The sequence below is a fragment of the Pecten maximus genome, chromosome 4, assembly GCF_902652985.1.
Source record: "Pecten maximus chromosome 4, xPecMax1.1, whole genome shotgun sequence".
NCBI classification, from domain to species: Eukaryota; Metazoa; Mollusca; class Bivalvia; order Pectinida; family Pectinidae; genus Pecten; species Pecten maximus.
Genome location: NC_047018.1, coordinates 36,302,875 through 36,328,866, shown reverse-complemented (window position 1 = coordinate 36,328,866; position 25,992 = coordinate 36,302,875). Strand labels below are relative to the sequence as shown.

General features: G+C 37.7%; 2 protein-coding genes across 3 annotated transcripts in view; one reads left to right on the top strand and one right to left on the bottom strand.

The window, feature by feature from the left end:
• LOC117325977 (zinc finger protein 367-like) overlaps positions 1-10,882 on the top strand; it is a 12,317-nt gene extending 1,435 nt beyond the window's left edge. For both annotated transcript variants that reach the window (XM_033882521.1, XM_033882520.1), the window contains exons 3-5: positions 4,469-4,588; positions 5,282-5,432; positions 6,066-10,882. In XM_033882521.1, the coding sequence (XP_033738412.1) occupies positions 4,469-4,588; positions 5,282-5,432; positions 6,066-6,660 (866 nt within the window). In that variant the 3' untranslated portion in view covers positions 6,661-10,882. The remainder of the gene's footprint in view (positions 1-4,468; positions 4,589-5,281; positions 5,433-6,065) is intronic.
• On the bottom strand, positions 9,510-25,992 carry LOC117325978 (translation initiation factor eIF-2B subunit beta-like). Its single transcript, XM_033882522.1, has 13 exons — positions 25,824-25,992; positions 24,241-24,327; positions 23,314-23,433; positions 22,765-22,813; positions 22,301-22,360; positions 21,268-21,317; positions 20,431-20,527; positions 19,877-19,936; positions 18,692-18,825; positions 15,186-15,246; positions 14,299-14,358; positions 13,257-13,393; positions 9,510-12,630 (listed from the first exon to the last, which is right to left on the bottom strand). The coding sequence occupies exons 1-13, from the start codon at positions 25,895-25,897 to the stop codon at positions 12,558-12,560; spliced, it is 1,062 nt and encodes a 353-aa protein (XP_033738413.1). The 5' UTR covers positions 25,898-25,992; the 3' UTR covers positions 9,510-12,557.

Sequence of the window (25,992 nt, the reverse complement as noted above, 5' to 3'; positions counted from 1 at the left end):
AACATCATTGTTATCACACATGCAGAATATGATTCTTATGTGTCGTTTTTAGAATCGTAACCTCTATACGAATTTCAAACTTTTTATTTTAATCAACGTTTACATTAATGCAGCAAATCTTATTCTTCTTTTGATAAACAACAAATTTCTGCAAGTTAATTAATATCAGAAAAGCTTATATATTTGATAAGTTGATATAGAAATTAACAAAAGTAAACAAATGCTAGTTTTCATATTCTTCAAATTAAATAACATATTTGTATTGTTTATATTTGTCTATCAATCGGTATTGTTTTCCATTTAACAACATGTATACGTATATATTAGTTTACAATCGGGTGGAGATTTAAATCTCTCTCTGTATTAAATATTTAAAATTTAAAGTCCACACCAGGAAAGGGAAACAATTTCTATTGTGAGATCAATAAACAAATTGATTTCTCAGTTAAAGGTCCCGAGATATCATACTGTCACAAAGAACATGTCATATACAGCTTATAAATACGCCCTGAACACTGTCTAACGGTATTTAATCCTGCAATTACCATTTAATCTCGATGTATTCAGACGAAATTTGTTAGACATGCATGCACTTTCGTTTGATTTGTGTCGTTATTGGGTCATTGTTGAGCCTTTTAATAGAGGATTTCTAAAATATTCTCCCTGAACCTTTTTTTTATTTTATTTTTAAGATTGAATTAAGAATATATCAATTGAAAGAAATTTTGAAGAGACAATGGCTAGACCTCAAACACGGTGGTAAACAACGTAGCCATTTTGCGTTGTACATTCCCATGCCTTTTTACCCGCCTCGCCACACGCATACTACAAGGCCCCAACATTCACCACGTGTTCACGGGGCCTTTTAGCGACCATCATAGATTTAAATGTTACTTAGGTTACCATGGGGACAATCTATTGATTATTGTAAACAAATAGAGCATCAACTTTAAATGCCTGGCATTAACAAAAGGGGAGAGGGTTCCTGTCCAGGCGTGCCTGGTTACTAGCGCTCCATGTTGATTGTTTACAGACAAGTCCATGCGGAACCCGTTACACGAGTCTGTTACCTGTAAACCTCACATTCCCTACCTGTACAAACGGTATTTACCTGTGGCAAGGCTTTGTACACCCGCCGACCTATATAGCTTCCAATACCGGTGTGTGATGTCTGAACGATATACACAATTTACCGTTAGATCTGGAGTCCAATGGCCGCAATGTCCCGTTGTATATAAAGAGACATTTAAATGTACCCCAAAATAGAGCAAATTCGACACGATTTTATAGCGGAATTGTGTATATTAAAAAACAAAACAAAACATGATAATTTCTAACAGAAATCCCTAACAATGATTAATTTTGTTGACAGTATATATTTGAAATATAAAGCTAGTAAATTGGTGTCTTGATCAAAGAGGCACACCTACAATTTTACTGTCCCAAACCTTCCAGGAATATCAGAGACATAAATCTGTATATATGTCTCTGGGAATATAGATTAAATGATTGTGTGTTTTTCGGTTTTTTTCTGTCGTCGTCAAATTGCATTTATGTAAATTTTCAAACCTGAATTTAATTTTGTGACTAGTCAAGTCATCACTTGCTGTGTATTTAAAATTAAAAATTATCGTTTTGGTAATCTGTGTTTTGAATATAGGTGTGTGTCACGGTGATTGAGCAAGCCATTAATATATACCCAGCAGTCTAGATGGCAACCTTAAAGTTAGGCCATTAAAATCACTCATTAAAAAAGTTAAGTCTAAATCCGGATCTTCTTATTTATTAAAAAAATGTAGAAGTCATGTACTAGACTTGTTGGTTAATTAGTGGTAGGAAACGTGTTCATACAACCGAGAATATTTAGTCGTCGATCCAAATAATTCCTTTGATGATTTCATTATAACTTCACTTCGTTTCCAGTATATTAGTTATAGAATGATTTCTTGGGTAACTTGTGTTTCAATTAACGCACCTTTGAAAATGATTAAAGACAGTTATGAGATTTTATATATTTTTATGATTTTTTAAACGTCCGAAAGAAATACTGTCTTCCGTCAGAAATAGCGGATCTAGTGATTCTTAATTCACTTCAGAAAGATGTTCGGTTTTTCAATTTTGGAAAGTACATTTTAAGTAGAAATCTATCAGATTGGGGGTGAAGGTTTCCCCTGAAGACTAGAAACTCTGCCAATGGTTGTGTTTGTCTCTGGGTAGGGATAGCCATATTTGAGCAACACACTGGATGCATTGTGTCAAAATGGAGACAAACACGCACACTGTATCGTGTATATATGTAAATACTAAACAGTGTACATGTACATACTTAAAATGTAGGTAGGCTAGGTACACGTTGAACGGGACTTATGATGACGATTGATCAACTACTAGATTGTGTATACAATTCCCATGCCGAGAGCGAAGTAGACTCTTTCTAGAATCGTATCTATTACAATTCAAAAGACTTGGGCTCAAGTGAAGCAGAACGAGTTACGGTATAGTTTTCACACAATGACTGGCTCTGACAAGTAGTATTGGACAAGACATTTCGAGGCTCGTAACAAATAAATAACGGCCCAGTATTTGTAAGCTGATATGTCAACAACACAAAGCAAATTAGTCATCTACCGATTCCGTGCCCCTTTGTACAGGTGCATTGTCTAACTCGAACGTGATATTCCCGGGAAGTGAGCGCCACATTTTGCCGTAATGTCGTCATTCGACCTCTAAATTCCTCTTTTGCCGTTAGAGTTTGAGAGATTACGAAACACAAAAGGTCCAAAAGGACTCGCCTGACTTAACCGCAAGTCGGTGTCGCGCTCTTGAGTTCCCGCGTGATTCACTTGCGAGACATTTGGAACATTTCTGATGAAATGTGCACTCTAATAAGCGATAAATGCAACTAACACGGAAGTTGATATTATATGCGGTAGATACTCTCTGATTCGATGAACCATAAAATTAACAATTAACAAGTTACAAGACTTTAAAATTCTCAACCATTGTATGTGAATAGATGTTCAATAGTATCGTTTAACATTCAAAGAATGTTTAAAGTTCTGTATTAAATGCTTCACACTCACATTTAAAGGGAAACTTGCTTGTGATGCAAAATACCTACTACCGTATGGCGTAGGTAGGTCACTCAGGCACGTGGGTAGATATAGGATTCAAACACATTATCCTGTTGCCATTTTCCGGATCTCTGTGGTTGATTGCCTGCAGTCAGTACCACAGATACATAATACATATTTAGACTGTGAGTGGGGTATTGATGACAAGATCCTTTGGTCTGTGAGTGGGGAATTGGTGACAAGATCCTGTGGTCTGTGAGTGGGGTATTGGTGACAAGATCCTGTGGTCTGTGAGTGGGGTATTGGTGACAAGATCATGTGGTCTGTGAGTGGGGATTTAATTGTAACAAGATCCTGTGGTCTGTTAGTGGGGAAATTGTGACAAGATCCTGTGGTCTGTTAGTGGGGAATTGGTGACAAGATCCTGTGGTCTGTGAGTGGGGAATTGGTGACAAGATCATGTGGTCTGTGAGTGGGGTATTGGTGACAAGATCCTGTGGTCTGTTAGTGGGGGATTGGTGACAAGATCCCGTGGTCTGTGAGTGGGGTATTGGTGACAAGATCATGTGGGCTGTGAGTGGGGTATTGGTGACAAGATCATGTGGCCTGTGAGTGGGGGATTGGTGACAAGATCCCGTGGTCTGTGAGTGGGGTATTGGTGACAAGATCATGTGGGCTGTGAGTGGGGTATTGGTGACAAGATCATGTGGGCTGTGAGTGGGGGATTGGTGACAAGATCCTGTGGTCTGTTAGTGGGGAATTGGTGACAAGATCCTGTGGTCTGTGAGTGGGGAATTGGTGACAAGATCATGTGGTCTGTGAGTGGGGTATTGGTGACAAGATCCTGTGGTCTGTTAGTGGGGGATTGGTGACAAGATCCCGTGGTCTGTGAGTGGGGTATTGGTGACAAGATCATGTGGGCTGTGAGTGGGGTATTGGTGACAAGATCATGTGGCCTGTGAGTGGGGTATTGGTGACAAGATCCTGTGGTCTGTGAGTGGGGGATTGGTGACAAGATCCCGTGGTCTGTGAGTGGGGAATTGGTGACAAGATCATTTGGTCAGTTCCCGGTCTATGTGGCTAAAAACACTAATATCTGCTCTACTTCCAAGTCTGTGTTATATACACTGACCTGATCAAGTTTTTAGTTGATCTAAGACGTGATATCCTGACAGCATATCTTATTTCATTCTCACTGGGGATCGGATATATCTCGGCAGGGGATGTGAATATTGAACTTTTTGTGTTCGTTATCAAATGCACCTGTATGTTGAAGACATACGATCTATAATATTTTCCTGCTTATGATTTATCACGGACTTAGATATATACAATGTTTATCCAAGTCTGTGTGTACGACTTTTTACAAACCTATGACTTGTTTATCATTCCAGGCGAGAGACCATACCTTTGTGACTACCCCAGTTGTGGAAAATCTTTCTGTCAAAGCGGACAGCTGAAAACACACCAACGACTACACACAGGAGAAAAGCCATTCATATGCTCTGCTAACGGTTGGTTTCATTAACAAACACTTTCCGGGTATGCCAACCCGTCTCATTTAATTATCTAAACTGCTGAGTGCAATTTTGGACAAATTTTAGCGACAAAATTGTTTCTGCACTCTGCTAAATGCGAGTTTTTGGCGGTAAAATTCAATCTACGCGAAGGTATATTGGCACAATTTTCATTAAGGGTCCATGGACCCTGGGATTGGCCATGGACCCTGGGATTGGAATTTTTTCTTATCCTCTGAGTTTTGTCCCAATGTAGTGGTGCCATTTTTATTTGCTCTGTGTATTTTGTAGTACAAAACAATGCGTTGACTTTGGGTTCCTTATAGAACTGTTAACAATCAAACTTAATTGTTTCTATAGTGGAAGCACTGACAGGGGTAACTTTTCAGGTCAAAGGTCAAGGTCACTGTTACTATAAATAGAAAACAGCCTTTCTGTGGAATATTTCCTTTGGATTCAAATTGTACTTGCTTGAGATTTCGTTACAAAGTCACGGTAAATTGAAAAATAGAAAATTTGTTTATGCAGTTAATTCGATTTTTTCACCCATCAAAATATCTACATACAAAGATATACACCTCAGTTCTACAGATATTCTTGTACTTGTAAGAAACAGCTTTGTCGGTTAATGATTTTTTATCCTAATGAATTTGTGTAATAATGACCTGTATGAACTGTTTGATATTACAGGATGCGAGAGCCTATTTACTCACGCCAACAGACATTGTCAGGATCATCCGTATGCATCACTCAAACGAGTCAACCCACAGATCACCATCAATGGACTCCAGAAACTCATCCAAAGCGAGTCAAACCCAGCAGTCAGAGATTGGCTCACAAGGTAACTTTGTAACTGGTGTCTAGGGACTGATCACAAAGTCTCAGCCCATATTTCTTATATAGGTATATAAATATGGGCTGTGTTGTTATATAGGTATATAAATATGGGCTGTGTTGTTATATAGGTATTATATCATAAATATGGGACGTGCTGTTGGGCATTATGCCTGTGAACTGGTATACTTTAAGATTGTCTAAAACTCAGAAGATCCTGTTAATAATCAAATTTTATTTACAATACATGTATACTTTTAGACTGTCTAAAACTCTATACCTTCAAAATTATCCAGAAGATCCTGTTGGTAATCAAATCTTATTTACAATATATACTTTTAGACTGTCTAAAACTCTATACCTTTAAAATTATCCAGAAAATCCTGTTGGTAATCAAATTTTATTTACAGCGACATACCATAATTCATAATATAGCATATTCATTATTTTCATATAATACTTTTTTTAATTGAATTTAATTATTCACAATTTGTTAGTAGGTTTAAAAGCCTGATCTTAACAGCTGTTTCAAATAATACACTTCATGGAATGACCTTTAATAATTATTTTGACCTTTAAATGTACAGGGTATTTAAACATTGTTTAGCTATGTTACGGTGACTGAACTTTTCTACTTCAGACAAATTACCAATAAGGAAGAGCGCATATTTAACAGACAGAGACCTGGGAATGTGAAACGTGTCAAAAAATCTTCACAGGAAGTCAATATCAAGATAGAACCAGAACTGCTTCCAGTTCCTGATGAGAATGTCATGCCCCTTCATCAACAACAGCAGGAGGAACAAATGATGGAAGAGCGTCTGTTAGAGTCGATGACGAGCCATCACCAACACCATCATCACCAAGAACAACAGCCACATCAGGTTCACATGCTCAATGGTCAGTGTAACATGCCCTTGAACAACAACCACTATATGATGCCAATGAACAATAACATGTGCGACATGAGCATGAACAATCACTACGACATGAACATGAGTAATCACTGTAACCTCAGTGTCCATGGTTTCGAGGACCCTCAGCCAATCATACTTCCACAGAACCAGCTACAGCCTGTGGATTCCGACTATGACTACCACACAATTGACCCCTACCAGCCTGTCGACTACGACTATTTACCTCAGAAAGAGGCACACGAAATGACCCTAAGTGAGCAAACAGACAAGTGGATATCGGCACTCGCACTCGTGGAGTTATCTCATGGCATGGCGTAAATTATTGACCCTATATATAGCGACATCACTAACCAAGGCCATAATTGACTGTTACAGAACCTCACAACACTTTGGACGTGGACAGTAACAATGGACTGTTCTCATATGGCTATGGTTGCTGTCCACATTTCAAAGATTGTGAGATATCTTTCATAGCTATATTTTCCGTTAATGTAAACTCCATACTGCCACAAGATTGCCAAGAGAGTGCATCCATTATTGTTCTTGTGTCCACATGTTCATCAGCATTCTGATCAAAATTAGAAATCCATCAATTATGGCTTTCCTTACATATGAAATGTTTCTCTCCTTTATATTTTAAGTAGTAGTTATTTTACTACTGTTCAATATAGATCTGTTATAATACTCGTATATCATGTCTCATAACCTTTCTTGTCTATTTCTTTTAACATTTACCTCCCTTGACATAGCTCTTCAACAGTGAAGACAGATTAAAGCTTTACACCTTAGTTGACCGTCCATCCTGTCCAGTCATCTGGGCGTGGTACCCAGTCAATATCAGTCAATGTGTATCTCGCCCTACTGTTTTGTTTTCAGTACATATACTGCAATAAACGTCCAATTAATTATTATGTATATATCCTGGTAGTATTATAATGCTTTCATCTCATTATTTAGTACATTCCATCAAAAACTCAATTTTTACCGATATATTTTGTTTATTTTTGTTAAGACTTTTCATTCCATAATGAACAATACATATTTTTTCTTCAACAAAATGAAAATTAATGTTCTTAAAATCAAAAATTAATTTTACTGATACAATATATTTACGCGTGTTAGAGTTGTTCTGAACGCTGGTTGTTAAATGATACTGGTTGATAGTCTTTGTGTGATGGCATATATCTCTGAAATTGTACATCAGTCAAAAGATATCTTACTCTTGTAGACTTGTATACAGTAGAGCCAGACTAGAACTGACATACTGGGTATGCTATATATATACTTACTGTATACTTATAGCAACCAGTTCACGTTGCCAAGAGGACAGGGCTAGTGAATGACCTGCACATGACCTTCACATGACCTTCACATGACCCACTGTGTTGTGAAGATCCTTGTTATGTTTGACGCATGTTTGGAGATTTTATGAACCATAATCACGTTTAAAATTGTTTTTTATTGCATTGGTGTCGCCTATCTGTGATTACTCAAGTAAATGACATTGAACTCCAATTACTAAGTCAATGACGTTTTACCATTGATGACTCAAGTCATCGGCTTTGATCTTTGATTACACATGTCAATGACCTTTAGCCTTTGATTACTTAAGACTTCGGTAATTAACCTTGACATTTGATTACACAAATAAATAATCTTTGGCCTGTGATTAGTCCTGTCAGTGACCTTGACCCTCTGATTACAGAAGTCAATGACTGTTCACCTTTGGTTGCTAAGTCAATGACCTTGACCTTTGATTACACAAGTCAATTACTTTTTGCATTTGATTAGTGATTACTCCTGTCAACGAACTTGACCTTTGAGTTTCCAGGTTTGGCTGCAACACCAGATAGTATATCATATTCTATTAGAGCCAGACATTTTGATAACAGTTATAGGAATATTATTTATATAATATATTCCTATGACCAGTATATTAAAGTGCTTGGACCTGATGAGTTAATGGTCTTATTTCATCAATACTTTTTTTTTTTCCTGCATAAAATCCAGACCAATAATGTTGTATTATATTGTACATGTATACTTTTTTGCATGTGTACCGATAAACATTCCTTGTATGTATAAAATCATATGAACATTCCTTAAACATTTCCATCAAATTTGTGTGCGAGACAAGAAATGAAAGTGATAATACATGTTAGATTATTAGTCTATTGAGATACAAATCCATGGAAAGCCCTTCAGTTCTTCACCTTAATGTTAATACGACACAGCAGAAATCCATAGATCTATATATAAAGTTGGAATAGTTATTGTAAATATAACCATAGAAATATAACAGTTAAAAGATATATACAAAAGAAATCTTGTACATAACTTTATTTATTTATACAAAATTTGGCAATTTTAGTGTATATATTTATAAAATTTATTTATGATTACCATGGTAATGCACAAAGTGGTATACTTAATGTTTGTTATGGATTCATTTCTTCATAATAAGGAGAATTGATAGAGGCATGTTAACATTTATAGGGTGTGTTTTTTTTAATAATAGAGGGTTTAATGCTTTAGGGAACGGTCGTCATAGCGACGGATGCTCCAGGGCAAAGGTTAGTGGCTATAGATGTATATATATATGTAAAATAGAGTTGTTTTTTATGTTATTTTGTTAAATCCTTAGATGTGTGATGAGAAGTCTGCCGTCCATATAAGTGTGAGAGTGAACAACACATAATCAATATCATTTACCTGTAATAGATGATAATATTGTTGAGTTTTACATTAACATGAATATATATTCCAGATATTAGTTTGCAGAATATATAGAACTTATGTCTCTTTGTTATTCCCTTTTTCCTATAGATCTGAAAATATTGTTAAGATAAACAACTTAATTTACAATTATATGACTGCTGAGTATAGGGATTGACATCAGCTATACTGTGAATACTACTCGGTCACAGGGACTTGGCACAAGTTTTCAAACCATGGTCCATATATATGTATTATATGTACCAGGGGTTGGAAGTTCATGCCAGGTCCCTGTGCTCTCTGTCAAAAAACTGTCTCTTTGATAAAAGTTTGTATTTTAATATGTACTGGAGACAATGTTGGATACTATGTGATAATAGAATGATGGGCCGTATGTTAGGGTCCATCTTGTGTCGACAAAGACATTTTCTACATTTGTAACATTCCATTGCTTTTTTTTTTGTTATTTTATCAATCATAGTATGCAGGCTTAGTCTTTAACCATTCTCTTTAGAGATAAAATACTAGTTTAACATTAGATTCATCATGTCATCCATCACCCTTTCAGACATGTTTACATTAACAGTTTGCTTCGGATGTGAATTATACTACAAGTTGATACTGGTGCTGCTTTCTAGGCTATATCTCCCATTTCATTTTTTTCCCAACCATTTTGTCTCTTTTCCTTAAAATTACCATTTAAAACTCATTTTCATAATAATACTACACCATCGACTTAAATACTTTCTAGATTATTTTTTATTATTATTTTGGTTTATTGATACATCACGAAATCCTTCATTTTTGCGTTTCTTCATTATGATCATGAATATTTTTTGTTATTCAAACAATTTGTTAATTATACACAATAAATACAAGCAATATTTTTCATAGACTTGATATAGAATGTATTCCCATATTACAAAGTATAAATGAATGCATGCAGCTTACTCTATCTCCTAATGGTTGTGAAATTTGTTGTTACCTCTACATGTAATCCTCCAAGAAAGTAAAGCCTTTCTTACACAGATGCTGGAGTTGTTTGACCTTTCCCTTCAGAAGGCAAGAAAAGTAATGTTTGTCTAAGGAAATTGTGATGTCAGAAACATAACAAGGGCTGTAACTCTGTAATGTAACAAGATCCGAAACTCACGTTTACTGGAGGTAGTATGACACAAAACTCAGTTTGGTCTAGACAAAAGTGAAATAGTAATTGACTATTAGAGAAGTGAAAACCTCAGGCACTTTCAATCCCTCTGGTGTTATCCACAGGGGATTAAATACTGCTTACTGTTGAGAAAGACCACAATGATATCAGTATCTAATTTTTATCTGAAATTAGGAGTCTTGCACCAATACTAGGTTTTTTGGGGTTTTTTTTTCTTAGCTGGAGGATGGGTCAATCATTTCTAGTGTCTGCATGTTCTTATTCTGTGTTCAAAATAGCTTTAACATTTATCCATAAATGGTCAAATTTTGATTTGTATAAAAGTGAAATCGAACTGGTTTCAAATCAGTCTTCCAAAGTTTTGTGAAATCTATTCATGCATATTGTCAAAATATGTAGGAATTCCAAAACTACTGTAATGTTCTGAAGAATATTTGCAATCAATAGCCTTTGTTACCAATAAAAAGGAAACTTGTAACTTAAAGCACAAAACACGCTGGACTATTTCTATAAACAGCATTACCTCAGAAATCTGGACTATTGTAATGGAATGTTTTTTAAAATCGGCATTTAGAATCAAAATATCAGAAAGATAGTTAATTCTTCAATCAGGGATGTATAATGAGATTGTAATTCTCTGCTTCAATAAAAAAAAAATTTCAGAAACTAGATTGTTCATATTAACGAGGTTTGGCTGTAGCTGGTCCAACAATAACCCTGTGTTCAGTTACCAGTTTTGACTTAGAGCTAACCTATGTATTTGCCTGTAAATGTGTGGTTCTGTACGTATACGAGTGTAACTTAGCTAGAGTCATTTCATATTGGTGTGTTAGTGCTAACACAAAAACAGTGTTCAACCCTATATATAAATATATATAACAAAAAAAAGCATTTGAGATTTTGATATCCATGTTTTTTTTTTATTTTTGCAGATTTTTTACACAGCAATTATTTTGAGAATAAAATCTTGAAAATATGAAACTTATTTTATCGCTTTTATTTCTTCCTGTGAATCTAAATACAGTTTCAAGCTTTGTCTTTGAACTTTGCTGTAAAGCATTTTCCTTTGTTCAAATGACCTTGACCAAAACAACACTGTATAACATAAAGTGTTTGTTAGATATAAACACTCTTATGGTTTTATTGTTTTTTAAAAACCACAAAAATTAGTGATGCTTCACTAGTGTTTGTCTCACATGAAATATCCAAAGAAGTTTGAACCACAAAATTATCTAAACCGATTCAAACCATGCAAAGATGTACCTACAAATAGATCATATACAGAATGTATGCTCTAAGACATCGGTGTTAAAATGGGAGGACAAAATGTCACCACAATGCCAGTGTGACCAGGAAAATGTTTCGTAATAATACATAATACTAGACGGACTTCGGTAAACAATAACGCTACGAATCCATTTATAGATATGAGATACTTTCTACGACATCTGAGGGAAATGATCTTAATGTTATGTCAGACGGTGATTGGTTTGGTTTATTTTGTTTAATGTCTTATTAATAGCGAGGTTCATTTAAGGACATGCCAGGTTTTGGAGGTGGAGGAAAGCCGGAGTACCCGGAGAAAAAACACCGGTATACGGTCAACACCAGCCCAACATGGGTTTCAAACTCATGTACACAGATCCTACATGGATTACTGCCACTCATGAGACATCGTTTATACACATGTAATAGGAATGAAGAATATCCGCCGGTGCCAAGCCTTGAATTAGCGACCTCTCGCTCTCAAGGCAAACATCCTATCACTAGGCTTTTGGGAATGTCCTGCTAGCCTGAGTTATGTTCATTTACAAATAGCTCACAACCAATTCATTTCTTCTCCACCAGTTCATAAGGTTTCAACCAGATTTTTGTTATGCGGATCTGACATTTTCATTTAATTTGAGCATTTACAGTGTAGACAGGAATTTCTGCAACTTTAAGAAGAAATCAGGATAACGTTGTGGTTATGATGTTTTGTGGAAATCCTTGGCAAAGATCCACAAGACCTGTGTAAAATTATACAAATATCACCAGGTTTTACCTCTGAAACTTTTTCAATTAAAAGTCGATCTTCACTGAACAGCTTGTTGATGTCAAGGGGGAGTAACTCTCTCTTGACCAAGAGAACAAAAAGTAAGTTCTGCTTTGTATGAGCACAACGTAAATATTGTTGATAGTACACAGATCTCATTCAGATCAATTTTTTGTTTAATAAAAACAATTTACATCTTAAATCTTATCCACCATCCAGATACCCAGTCCATATATATCTGAAGCAGAATTAAAAGCTGCAAAATATTGTCTTTATCTTTATTCTTGGAAGAAAAGGTCAAAGTTCATGATCATCTGGGTGATAAAGTTCGCTTAAAAGTCTGTACACATATGATGGTGCATTTCCTCCTCTGCAAGATAAATGACATCAAGGTATGATATGAAGTACACACAATTAGATAATAAGACAATAGCAAGGACTCTGATAGAGAATAACAATGGATAATTCTAATAGTTATAATGAATGCTTTAAAGATAACAATATTAAAACATTCTTATAATTTGGCATTTACTTATCATTTCTAATGCATTTTTTCTATGCAACTTTCATGACTAGAATGACAAACACTAAAATACTCTCACGGTAGTTATGTACTTTGTTCAAATTTCTCTGATAAAAATTCAATGTCTCGATAAACACCTATGCTGCAGCTTTCCATATTTTCCTTCCATAAGTATTGTAATTTATGTTGAATGACAGCTTTCCATATTTTCCTTCCATAAGTATTGCAATTTATATTGAATGATAACTAAAAACACACATTGTAATTTATACAGTCATTGAACTAACAGCCAGAATGGTAGTGCCAGTCATTAATAAGACGGTAAAAAAAAACATTTTTTATTTAACAAAGAGTAATGATGATCATTTGAAAACAAGAATAGGCTGTTAATAAAGTACCAGTAAAATAATACATTTGCCCTAATTTGGTTGTGTAACAAAAATTCTATAAACAATTTTTTTTTTCAAACTCACATATTGGAGACAAAGAGGGTGACGAGTTCTGGAGGTACATAATCAAACACTGGGTTAGCTATCTGGACCTTTGATAAAATCTCTCCCTCAGAGAAGTTCATGGCATTGTGTGGACTCACGAATTTGTTAAAGGCATCCTGTAAAAGGGAAACAACACCATCTTACTACATGGCGATATCATATTATATGTTACCAATTCAGTTAAAGGGGCATTCCTTCGCATCAGAACATGCAGAATTTCTATTGATGAAATCTATGTCCGAACAATGATAAATATGAGTGTTTGTGCCTACAAGTAATGAAATAAACCCCGAAATATACAGGAAAAAGGCATATCATATACAAATACCGTATGTCTTTGCGGTAATAAGTGATACTTCGGGTTGAATTAAGAATTTTTAGGACTTAAAACTCGAAGAACTTTGGTTTATCTTGAGAGTAAAACTGCTTTATTAATGTAAGATTATAACATTAACTATTTGGAAAAATACATATTTTCCATTAAGTTTAATTGTGACAACCTAAACTTTATTCAAACAAAGGGATGCCCCTTTAATAGTTTTGTGTCAGGTGAACATCCCAGCATACATATTCACTGGGTAAAAAACCAGTAACTGATTTATTACATATTAGGTTTTTCATTTTATTTTCAAAAAAAGTATCAAGAAAATTGAAATCCAAAAAAAATGGGTTTTTTTTTCAGATCAACATCTTTGTAAATTGTTGCTTTTTAGTAGAGAAGTAGTCATGAAAAGGGGACTAGGTTTAATAATTCTTTGATGTGTCAATATAGATTTACTGGCTTTTTAAAACAGGACTGTGAGTTTTGACTTCAGTAGATGAGAATGGTAAACAAGGAGAAGAGTCCGATTACAAAATGAGCTCCTTCAGAAACGGTCAGCTATCTTAAACTAGCTGGGAAAACAGTAGTAGTTCCACAACAATCACGATAACAAAGACAGTACACTGTATATGGTAGATGGAACTGTGGGGAGACTTATATTAGGGATTAATGTATCAAAATCTGAATTATCTCCCTTACCTGGTCATAACAGCAGAGGTACTGAGGTGATAATTTAAACATGGCTGCACACACTATCAACTGTAAAGATAAAACATGACTATATCTCTGTGACTTTTAATGATGACATCAAGGCATAAATCAGAGAATATCTCCTGATTAGAAATAAATAAACCTGATTCATATTTACAGTTAACCATGCAGAATATGGAACATACAGTGGTAATTCTGTCACATACAGTGGTAATTCTGTCACATACAGTGGTAATCCTGTCACATACAGTGGTAATCCTGTCACATACAGTGGTAATCCTGTCACATACAGTGGTAATTATGTCACATACAGTGGTAATCCTGTCACATACAGTGGTAATCCTGTCACATACAGTGGTAATTCTGTCACATACAGTGGTAAATCTGTCACATACAGTGGTAATCCTGTCACATACAGTGGTAATTCTGTCATATACAGTGGTAATCCTGTCACATACAGTGGTAATCCTGTCACATACAGTGGTAATCCTGTCACATACAGTGGTAAATCTGTCATATACAGTGGTAAATCTTGTCACATACAGTGGTAATCCTGTCACATACAGTGGTAATCCTGTCACATACAGTGGTAATCCTGTCACATAGTGGTAATCCTGTCACATACAGTGGTAATCCTGTTACATACAGTGGTAATCCTGTCACATACAGTGGTAATCCTGTCACATACAGTGGTAAATCTGTCACATACAGTGGTAATCCTGTTACATACAGTGGTAATCCTGTCACATACAGTGGTAATTCTGTCACATACAGTGGTAAATCTGTCACATACAGTGGTAATCCTGTCACATACAGTGGTAATTCTGTCACATAAGTTCTAGTTCTGTTCAATCTATCATTAATGAGTTACTTACCGGTACAGAATAATGTTTAGCTGCTAAGGCCAGCGCATGGCTTCCATTGATGGCCTTTAAGCTGCAATTATATAATAAGATCACCATTCAATAGCACTAATTATAACATTGGCTGTGTATTTGAGATTAATTTGACCAATTTCTTCAACATTATTTAAGGTTATAACAAATTTGTGATAATTGAATGCAGGGTTAGAAATGTAACTTTTTAGCACATGTATAATAAGTGTAGTTTTTGGCACAAGTATAAAATGCAATATTTTGGTACATGCATATATATATATATTGTATAAATTGTTACAGCTCCTCATTGCCAGGTTACCAACATATGGATTGATAATATTAGGTAAATATAAGACTCTATACCTCTATACTACTGCCCTTGTTCCTACCCAGCCCCTACTCTATACTCCTGTCATTGTTCCTACCCAGCCCCTACTCTATACTCCTACCCTTGTTCCTACCCAGCCCCTACTCTATACTCCTGTCATTGTTCCTACCCAGCCCCTACTCTATACTACTGCCCTTGTTCCTACCCAGCCCCTACTCTATACTACTGCCCTTGTTCCTACCCAGCCCCTACTCTATACTACTGCCCTTGTTCCTACCCAGCCCCTACTCTATACTCCTGTCATTGTTCCTACCCAGCCCCTACTCTATGCTCCTGCCCTTGTTCCTACCCAGCCCCTACTCTATACTTCTGCCCTTGTTCCTACCCAGCCCCTACTCTATACTCCTGCCCTTGTTCCTACCCAGCCCCTACTCTATACTCCTACCCTTGTTTCTACCCAGCCCCTACTCTATACTCCTACCCTTGTTTCTACCCAGCCTCTACTCTATATTCCTGCCCTTGTTCCTATACAGCCCCTACTCTATACTCCTGTCATTGTTCCTACCCAGCCCCTACTCTATACTCCTGCCCTTGTTCCTACCCAGCCCCTACTCTATACTCCTGCCCTTGTTCCTACCCAGCCCCTACTCTATACTCCTGTCCTTGTTCCTACCCAGCCCCTATTCTCTACTCCTGTCCTTGTTCCTACCCAGCCCCTATTCTATACTCCTGCCCTTGTTCCTACCCAGCCCCTACTCTCTACTCCTGTCCTTGTTCCTACCCAGCCCCTACTCTATACTCCTACCCTTGTTCCTACCCAGCCCTTACTCTATACTCCTACCCTTGTTCCTACCCAGCCCTTACTCTATACTCCTACCCTTGTTCCTACCCAGCCCCTATTCTATACTCCTACCCTTGTTCCTACCCAGCCCCTACTCTATACTCCTACCCTTGTTCCTACCCAGCCCCTATTCTATACTCCTACCCTTGTTCCTACCCAGCCCCTATTCTATACTCCTGCCCTTGTTCCTACCCAGCCCCTATTCTATACTCCTGCCCTTGTTCCTACCCAGCCCCTACTCTATACTCCTGCCCTTGTTCCTACCCAGCCCTTACTTTATACTCCTACCCAGCCCCTACTCTATACTCCTGTCATTGTTCCTACCCAGCCCCTACTCTATACTCCTGTCATTGTTCCTACCCAGCCCCTACTCTATACTCCTGCCCTTGTTCCTACCCAGCCCTACTCTATACTCCTGCCCTTGTTCCTACCCAGCCCCTACTCTATACTCCTACCCTTGTTCCTACCCAGCCCTACTCTATACTCCTACCCATGTTCCTACCCAGCCCCTACTCTATACTCCTACCCTTGTTCCTACCCAGCCCCTACTCTATACTCCTACCCTTGTTCCTAACCAGCCCCTACTCTATACTCCTACCCTTGTTCCTACCCAGCCCCTACTCTATACTCATGTCCTTGTTCCTACCCAGCCCCTACTCTATACTCCTGTCCTTGTTCCTACCCAGCCCCTACTCTATACTCCTACCCTTGTTCCTACCCAGCCCCTATTCTATACTCCTGCCCTTGTTCCTACCCAGCCCCTTCTCTATACTCCTGTCCTTGTTCCTACCCAGCCCCTTCTCTATACTCCTACCTTGTTCCTACCCAGCCCCTACTCTATACTCCTACCCTTGTTCCTACCCAGCCCCTACTCTATACTCCTGCCCTTGTTCCTACCCAGCCCCTACTCTATACTCCTGTCCTTGTTCCTACCCAGCCCTTACTCTATACCCTGCCCTTGTTCCTACCCAGCCCCTACTCTATACTCCTGCCCTTGTTCCTACCCAGCCCCTACTCTATACTCCTGCCCTTGTTCCTACCCAGCCCCTACTCTATACTCATGCCCTTGTTCCTACCCAGCCCCTACTCTATACTCCTGTCATTGTTCCTACCCAGCCCCTACTCTATGCTCCTGCCCTTGTTCCTACCCAGCCCCTACTCTATACTCCTGCCCTTGTTCCTACCCAGCCCCTATTCTCTACTCCTGTCCTTGTTCCTACCCAGCCCCTACTCTATACTCATGCCCTTGTTCCTACCCAGCCCCTACTCTCTTACTCCTAGCCCTTGTTCCTACCCAGCCCTACTCTATACTCCTGTACCTTGTTCCAATGACCCAGCCCATACATCTATACTCCTACCCTTGTTCCTACCCAGGCCCCTACATCTATAACTCCTAGTCCCTTGTTCCTACCCAGCCCCTACTCTATACTCCTGCTCCTTGTTCCTTCCTACACGCCCCTTACACTCATACTCCTGTCCCTTGTTCCTACCCAGCCCCTACACTCTATACTCCTACCCTTGTTCCTACCCAGCCCCTACTCTATACTCCTACCCTTGTTCCTACCCAGCCCCTACTCTATACTCCTGCCCTTGTTCCTACCCAGCCCCTACTCTATACTCCTGTCCTTGTTCCTACCCAGCCCCTACTCTATACTCCTACCCTTGTTCCTACCCAGCCCCTACTCTATACTCCTACCCTTGTTCCTACCCAGCCCCTACTCTATACTCCTGCCCTTGTTCCTACCCAGCCCCTACTCTATGCTCCTGCCCTTGTTCCTACCCAGCCCCTACTCTATACTCCTACCCTTGTTCCTACCTAGCCCCGACTCTATACTCCTGTCCTTGTTCCTACCCAGCCCCTACTCTATACTCCTGTCATTGTTCCTACCCAGCCCCTACTCTATGCTCCTGCCCTTGTTCCTACCCAGCCCCTACTCTATACTCCTGCCCTTGTTCCTACCTAGCCCCGACTCTATACTCCTGTCCTTGTTCCTACCCAGCCCCTACTCTATACTCCTGTCCTTGTTCCTACCCAGCCCCTACTCTATACTCCTACCCTTGTTCCTACCCAGCCCTACTCTATACTCCTGTCCTTGTTCCTACCCAGCCTCTACTCTATACTCCTACCCTTGTTCCTACCTAGCCCCGACTCTATACTCCTGTCCTTGTTCCTACCCAGCCCCTACTCTATACTCCTGTCCTTGTTCCTACCCAGCCCCTACTCTATACTCCTGCCCTTGTTCCTACCCAGCCCCTACTCTATACTCCTACCCTTGTTCCTACCCAGCCACGACTCTATACTCCTACCCTTGTTCCTACCCAGCCCCTACTTACCCTCCATTAGCCATGACGGTGTGTGTGCCTATAATGACTTTGTTTACTCGAGACATGATGGCAAACACTGCAGAATCATTGATAACAGTGGTCTCAATTCCTGCCTTTGCTAGACTGACTGCCAGTTCCTGACCCTGTCAGAAAAACCAAAAAAATATTATTAATGTATTCTCCTGTTATTCCAAAAAATCAGTTTTTGACTTACCTGGTAAAGCTAGGAGTTGGCTTATTGCTGGATGATGAAATATACTACTATGTAAACATTTTAACTAAACTGAAGTTAACATGTATAAGATTGAGTTTTTACGACCATATATGAGTCTTGCTTTTGGATAAATAAGGAAGCAGGTTTTCAAGACAATAAAAGAAGCATTCTGAAAAATACTGCTACTATACCTGATTTCTACTTCTTGCCCTTGTTCCTACCAGCTACTTATACTCCACAACCTTTCTATAGCCTATTTACCCTGTACCTTGTTCCACCCAGTATTAATCCTCACCTGTTCCTCCAGCCACACTCTAACTCCACCATTTTCACCAGCCCCTACCTAATCACTACCTTGTCCTACCACCACACTATCATCTCCTTGTTCCACCCACCCTACCTAATCACCTCCTGCATCCTTGTTCCTACCCAGCCCTACCTAATACTCCTGACTTGTCTCATACCCAGCCCCTACTCTATACTCCTGCCCATTTCCTACCCAGCCCACACCTATACTCCTCATTGTTCCTACCCAGCCCTACTCTATACTCCTACTTGTTCCTATCATGCCTATCTATACTCGCCTTGTCCACCCACCACCTGAAATCTATATCAGACCTTGTTCCTACCCGCCCCATCATAATCCTGCCATTGTTTCCTACCCAACCAAAATCTATCTAATGTATTCTCCTGTTATTCCAAAAAATCAGTTTTTGACTTACCTGGTAAAGCTAGGAGTTGGCTTATTGCTGGATGATGAAATATACTACTATGTAAACATTTTAACTAAACTGAAGTTAACATGTATAAGATTGAGTTTTACCAGATATGAGCTTGCTGTTGGATAAATAAGGAACAGGTTTTCACAATAAAAGAAATCATTCTGAAAATACCTATTATATTTAATTGGTTAATTAATACACTGAAAAATATGCCCAAATAAAGTTCTGACAAATTAATTCAATATTTTCCTGATTCACCTGATAAAATGGTGCACATTCTGCTACTATCACCTGGAACTTTCTCTTCTTTGCTGCTTTCTGTGGAGGTGAAATGTATTTATATTTAGAGAATATCTTCCATGCCTATCATTTATATCAACAAATTTTAAGTTAAGATTCTAAGAAATTTGACCCCTGTGACCTTGAATAATGATCAAGGGCACTTTCATATGTAATTAGAAAAAAAAGTCCTCACATAGCATCAACCATATACATGTACAGCCAACCTTGAGGAAAGCTTCAACACCATACATATCACACACAACATACCCTGAGGGGAATCCCCACACAAAACCTACCTTTAGGAAAAGTTCCCACATCACACCATTCCCACACAACACCTATCACATATCATCATCTACTTTGAGGGAAATCCCCACAATATACCTACCACATACAATCTACCTTGAGGGAAATCCCCACACCATACTGTCACATACAATCTACCTCGAGAAAAGTCCCTACACCATATCTACCACACACATCATACCTTAAGGAAAGTCCCCACATCAAACCTATCACACACAACCTACCTTAAGGAAAGCCTCTACTGTTATGGATTTGCCTGCAGTCATAATCACTTCATTGGAGTGTATATGTTCTAATGCTTGTCCAGCGATATTGTCAGCACTGAAACAACAAAGAAACAAGTCAAGCATCTTAACTACCTCTAAACTCTAAACAGATAATACAAATGTACTTGAACCTTAACCCGTGACACTCAAATTCTTTAAACTCTTGATAAATATAACATCACTAAAAACTAGAGTGGTCAATGCTGTCACCTGCTTCCCGAGCTTATGTGGACTAGCCGGGTTGAGCAATGACTGCATGACAAGGATCATCTTGATTACAAATATTTAGATGTAGTTTCCCTTCCAAAGTTCCTAACTACTGTCTTAACCAGTGGCTGTCAAAACAATAAGTGTCAGGTGTAGAATGTCCATGCCTTTACCTATTGTAATAACCAGGGGGCCAACACACTGACTTGACACTGATTTGTGCAGGACAATTACAGTATTCTATCTGTAATAGACATGCATGGGCTTTTATGAGCTTATTGCTAGACATGGGCTTATTACCTGACATGGGCCATTGATGAGCTTATTGCCAGACATTGGCTTATTATCAGACATGGACCTTTTATGAGCTTATTGCCAGAAATGGACTTATTTCCCAGCATGGGCCTTTGACCAGGCATGTTATTTTATGAGCTTATTCCCAGACATGGGCTTATTACCAGATCATTATGGTATACACACATCCTAGAGAAGTGTAAATATATAATTTGATATTAACAATTATACAATACAGTTCCCCCTGATACAAAAACACAATACCAGATACATACAGGTAAACCATATACTGACCTGTTCTCTAACTCCACCTTCAGTTCATTGAGTGCCTCAATCACAGATGTCTTATTAGAAGAAAAAAATATCGCTAATTAGAAACAAAATTTGTTTGGAGAAAGAGTTTATCGTATTTATGCTTTGATAATCATGGAATGTAATGTCTAACCTCTGAATAAACATCAGGGGGCAGACTTAATTATTACAGAACAATCAAATAACATTTGTGGGTTGTTTCACTGAGAAGCAATAGATATGGGTAGACTTCTTCCTAGGTATGGGTTTATTGAAGGATGATTACAATAAAATATTTCTCAATCTTGAATCCACTTCTAAATAAAGGAGGAACACAACTACACCCAAAAGAAATAAAGATTAGTTAACATTACATGTTTACATGTACAGACATGTACTTATCGATAAATAACTGACAAAATAAGCTAGAGACATACAATTTCCCTATAAATCTCATGAAAGATTAATTTTTTTGTAATAAAATTGCCAGGAGATTAAGTAATATATTATAGACTGTAACAAATCTCAAATTGAAGTTCGGGGCTAACTGTAGTGTATATTATACTGAATGTACATCTTTTGTTGTTTCGTCCTGAAAACATGTTGTAAACATGTCACTGATTCCTAAAGTTTTAGTTAGTTACTGGTTTACCACCTACATGACTCTGCCTATTGTAAGGTTCCGCCTCACCGTCTATAGTCAGTGTTCTGTTGGCGTTAGTTAGTTACTGGTTTATCACCTACATGACTCTGCCTGTTGCTAGGTTCCGCCTCACAGACTATATAGTCAGTGTTCTGTTGGCGTTAGTTAGTTACTGGTTTATCACCTACATGACTCTGCCTATTGTAAGGTTCCGCCTCACAGACTATCGTCAGTGTTCTGTTGGCATTAATTACTGGTTTACCACCTACATGACTCTGCCTGTTGCTAGGTTCCGCCTCACCGTCTATATAGTCAGTGTTCTGTCAGCGTTATACTCAGTAACATGACTTAACATGTAATGAGTTGTTACAGTGGACCAGGTTATATAATTACCTTCAGGGTTGGTACCATTCTGCTGTAGTCATCTATTTCTCCCTCAGCTAATAACAGTTTCTGGAAAGAGACATGTATAGACAAATCAGGCCTTTCATGACGATGTCAGCCATAAAAGTATGTTTTGAATCCCGCTAATACACTTGTTTTGACACTCTCAGATTTGAGATTTGACTTCTAAATGTTAAAGGCCAAACTGAAAATCCTGACAGAACTAAAATTTGTTGCAAAATTGATATAAAATTGATATTGCAATTTCTCCAGCTGGTGTGAGAGCCAATTTTGAACAGAGATTTTCTTTTTTCAAATCCTCTTATATCAGGATATCAAAATATTACCCTATAACTCTGTGAATTGGTTCAGAAATGTACATATATTATATATTTATTGTAACAGTAACAATATGCGACAAGAAAACATTGAATCTATGATAACAAGGATACTATCCAACACATCAGACTTACATGTAAGGATTCCTGTGGATCGCCCTCCTCAGACTTCCCTGCACAAGCGCTACAATCACAAAACTACAGTGTAAATTAATCCTAGCCAAAGACACCAGTGGTGTGTATACTATTAATTTAACATAATGATATTGCAGCTTCAACTAGCCAAGGAAAATTACAATATTATACAACTTGTCATACATCATTTAACTATTTAATTGAAGATTTTAATTTCAATGTAGAGTAAACCAAACCAATTAAAAGGTCAAACACCAAGAACAAGATATTTTGTCATAAAGCCACCTTCGCCTAGGACGGATTATGATCCAATATCCTGATGAACTTCTCTGGCAAGTGAAGATGTCTTAAAGCCAACTAGTGTACCTTACATTAAAATCTGTGAATCGTCACTGATCATCTCAGGATTTGTCATGATATCTTCTTTTAAAACCAATTAAATATATAATAAGAAACATCAACATCCAGGTTTCGTGTTTTATTACAAGTTTACATGTGCACATAAATCACAAACAAATATTAAAACAAATATTTATAAACAATGCAGACCTGGCATATTCCTCCCGTACAAGTTTCAGTACACGTCGTACCATATTTCCTATTGCTGTTTCTGATGGCTGTGACATCATCATCTTCCTGCCATCATCCCTCAGTACCTCCATCACATCCCTGATTCAATGGTAGACACATCTAATAAGTATGGCTATCAAATCAATTATCATAAATCTGATCAAATTCTTAAGATGATTTATATCATTTGTTAAACTAAAACAGACATTAGTTTTTTTTTAAATCCAACAGATTATTAGTGATAATAGCACATGAATTAATCATATCCTTAACTAGTAAACTATCTTGACACAATAAGCAAAAATATCTCAGTAGCAGTAATATGCATGGTAATCAAATGCAAACTAGCTACTTGAAAAAATATTCATATATTCAGGTTAACTGTCCATGTATATCAGCAAATGCTTAAGAAATGAGTTCTTATAATACATGTATATGTTTCCCTGGTAAAAATACTAGCCGCAATATGCCGCTCGACTAGAGAGATCTTCTCTTTAGCTCCATCGGTTGAACGTAAAACTAGTAAGCCGTGGAGGTCCCAGGTTCGACCCCTAGCGGAGGCAGTGATTTAAATTTAATTAATTATGCGCTCTGCTACATATACATTATATATTTTGTACACTGTTATTGTCATTACATCACGTAAACATCTTAATACTTCAAAACTTAGTCCAAGTCATAGTAGAAAGCTAAAGGCAATCAAAGGGAAGAGGATCTGCATGACACTAACCATGGCTATATATGTGTCATAATTTAAACATTTCTGAAAATCAATTTTTCCAGAGGAGACCAACATATCCAATGATAATACTAAAATTTTAAAATACCTGGTATGTGTAAAAGTTATTTCAGGTTAAGAATACAATGTATATTATAATAATTTGAAAAGTGGAGGCTGCGACTTACTTTGCAGTTTGCCATTTCCGTTGTGCTATAATCTTCTTCAACAGGCAAACAGTCTTCAGGGCAACATAATAGGAACTTTGGCTGGTTCTGAAGAGATAAATAGACACTTCGATAAACCATTTCTCTAAAAAGAATGTTTTATAAATCTATGGTATCATGGCCTATATTTTTTCTTCATTTTTCAGCTCACATCAATAGATAATGAGACCTTAAGCTGGCTTTAATTTTTAATAAATATTCTACATATTATTATATTTAGTTACATATGTTAATTTACATATTTAGCATTTAACAATATAACAATAGATATTTATTTTTTTCAGTGAATAATATGTACAGCATACCACTGACTACTAGCCTGTAGATAACTTTAAATACACTTAAAAAAGTGTTTTTACTCCAGCTTGTATTGAAGATATCTGCACATGCATGTTAGGTGAATATATGTACATACGTAGGTATCATACAGGAAATAACACTTTTTTGAGAGCTAAGCATCCCTGAAACAGTCCAGCTGTCATAGAAATATGTAATTATCTTTCATTCAGGCTATCTATTTATAATATACTGCAGGTAGGGGATATCATCAGCTTCCTACAGTAAATTAATGCGGATAGAAAGTCAGAATTATTCAGACTATTTTAGTGTAGTGTGAATAATCTTACCGTACCACCTTTTTGTCTGACCGACTGAAGACATACAAAAGACATCACGGGAGATCTTTGTTATTGCAGCTAGTTCAAGTGTACAAGTCTCCATGTTGCTAGAGTTTCCACTTGCCCTGACACCAGATTTAGACATGTTAATAAAGAGATGTCTGGTGTAGACAGAGCATTCTGTAGCCCGAGTTTCCTCTGGCCCTGGCACCATGTCTGGAAGACATGGTGTCAGGCCAGAGGAAACTCGGGTTAGGCATCCAGTAGACCCTTGAGGGTATATTATTGACTCCCCAAAATGAAATCCGACTCTTGAGATTGAAGGGATCGACATGTCTATTTGATGTATGTTTTGACCCTTCAGATTTTTAAGAAATAATTATTTGACTTTTGAAATTGCTAAAAGTCAGGGCTAACTGGATACCCTGTGTAGGGAAACTCTGGTCTTAGACTCTGCCATGTCATGGCCTGGGGTCTTAGGGTTAGGAAACTTGGGCTAGCCTAAATTGTTTTAATATTCGGTTATTTAGCTTTTGCATAATGACAGGAAGGCCTAATGGATTGTCGGCAATTATGGTTACATATAATCGCTCCTTGTGCAAGAGGTTATACATCAACTAGGCTATATTGTAAGAAGTACGATATCACATATCACAGCTGCAGCTAAATAATTATACTCGTGTTGGAGCACAGGGGCATGTCTAGTCTTACATTAAAATACAGCCAGAAATAGTCAATATAAGACTAGACATGCCACTGTCTCTGTGGTTGGAGTACATGCATAAATCACATGGCCATTAGCCCGAGTTTTCTCTGGCCCTGTCACCATGTCTGGTGTAGGAGGGCCAGAGAAAACTCGGGCTAGACCATAGACCTCGACCATATGTCAAATATGATGCAGGTCTGAGTTTAAATTCTGCCATTTACCCTTGTTTGAGTTCTGCAATGAAACTCTCTATCTCTTCCTTTAGTTCGTCCTTCTTGTCACTTTCGCTCGGCATCTTAAACAAATATAATGAATGTGTTTAACTTGTCTTCATAACAGTCTCATGCAATATATTGTCACTACTTGAGGCAATCCCCTTTCAACCGGAAG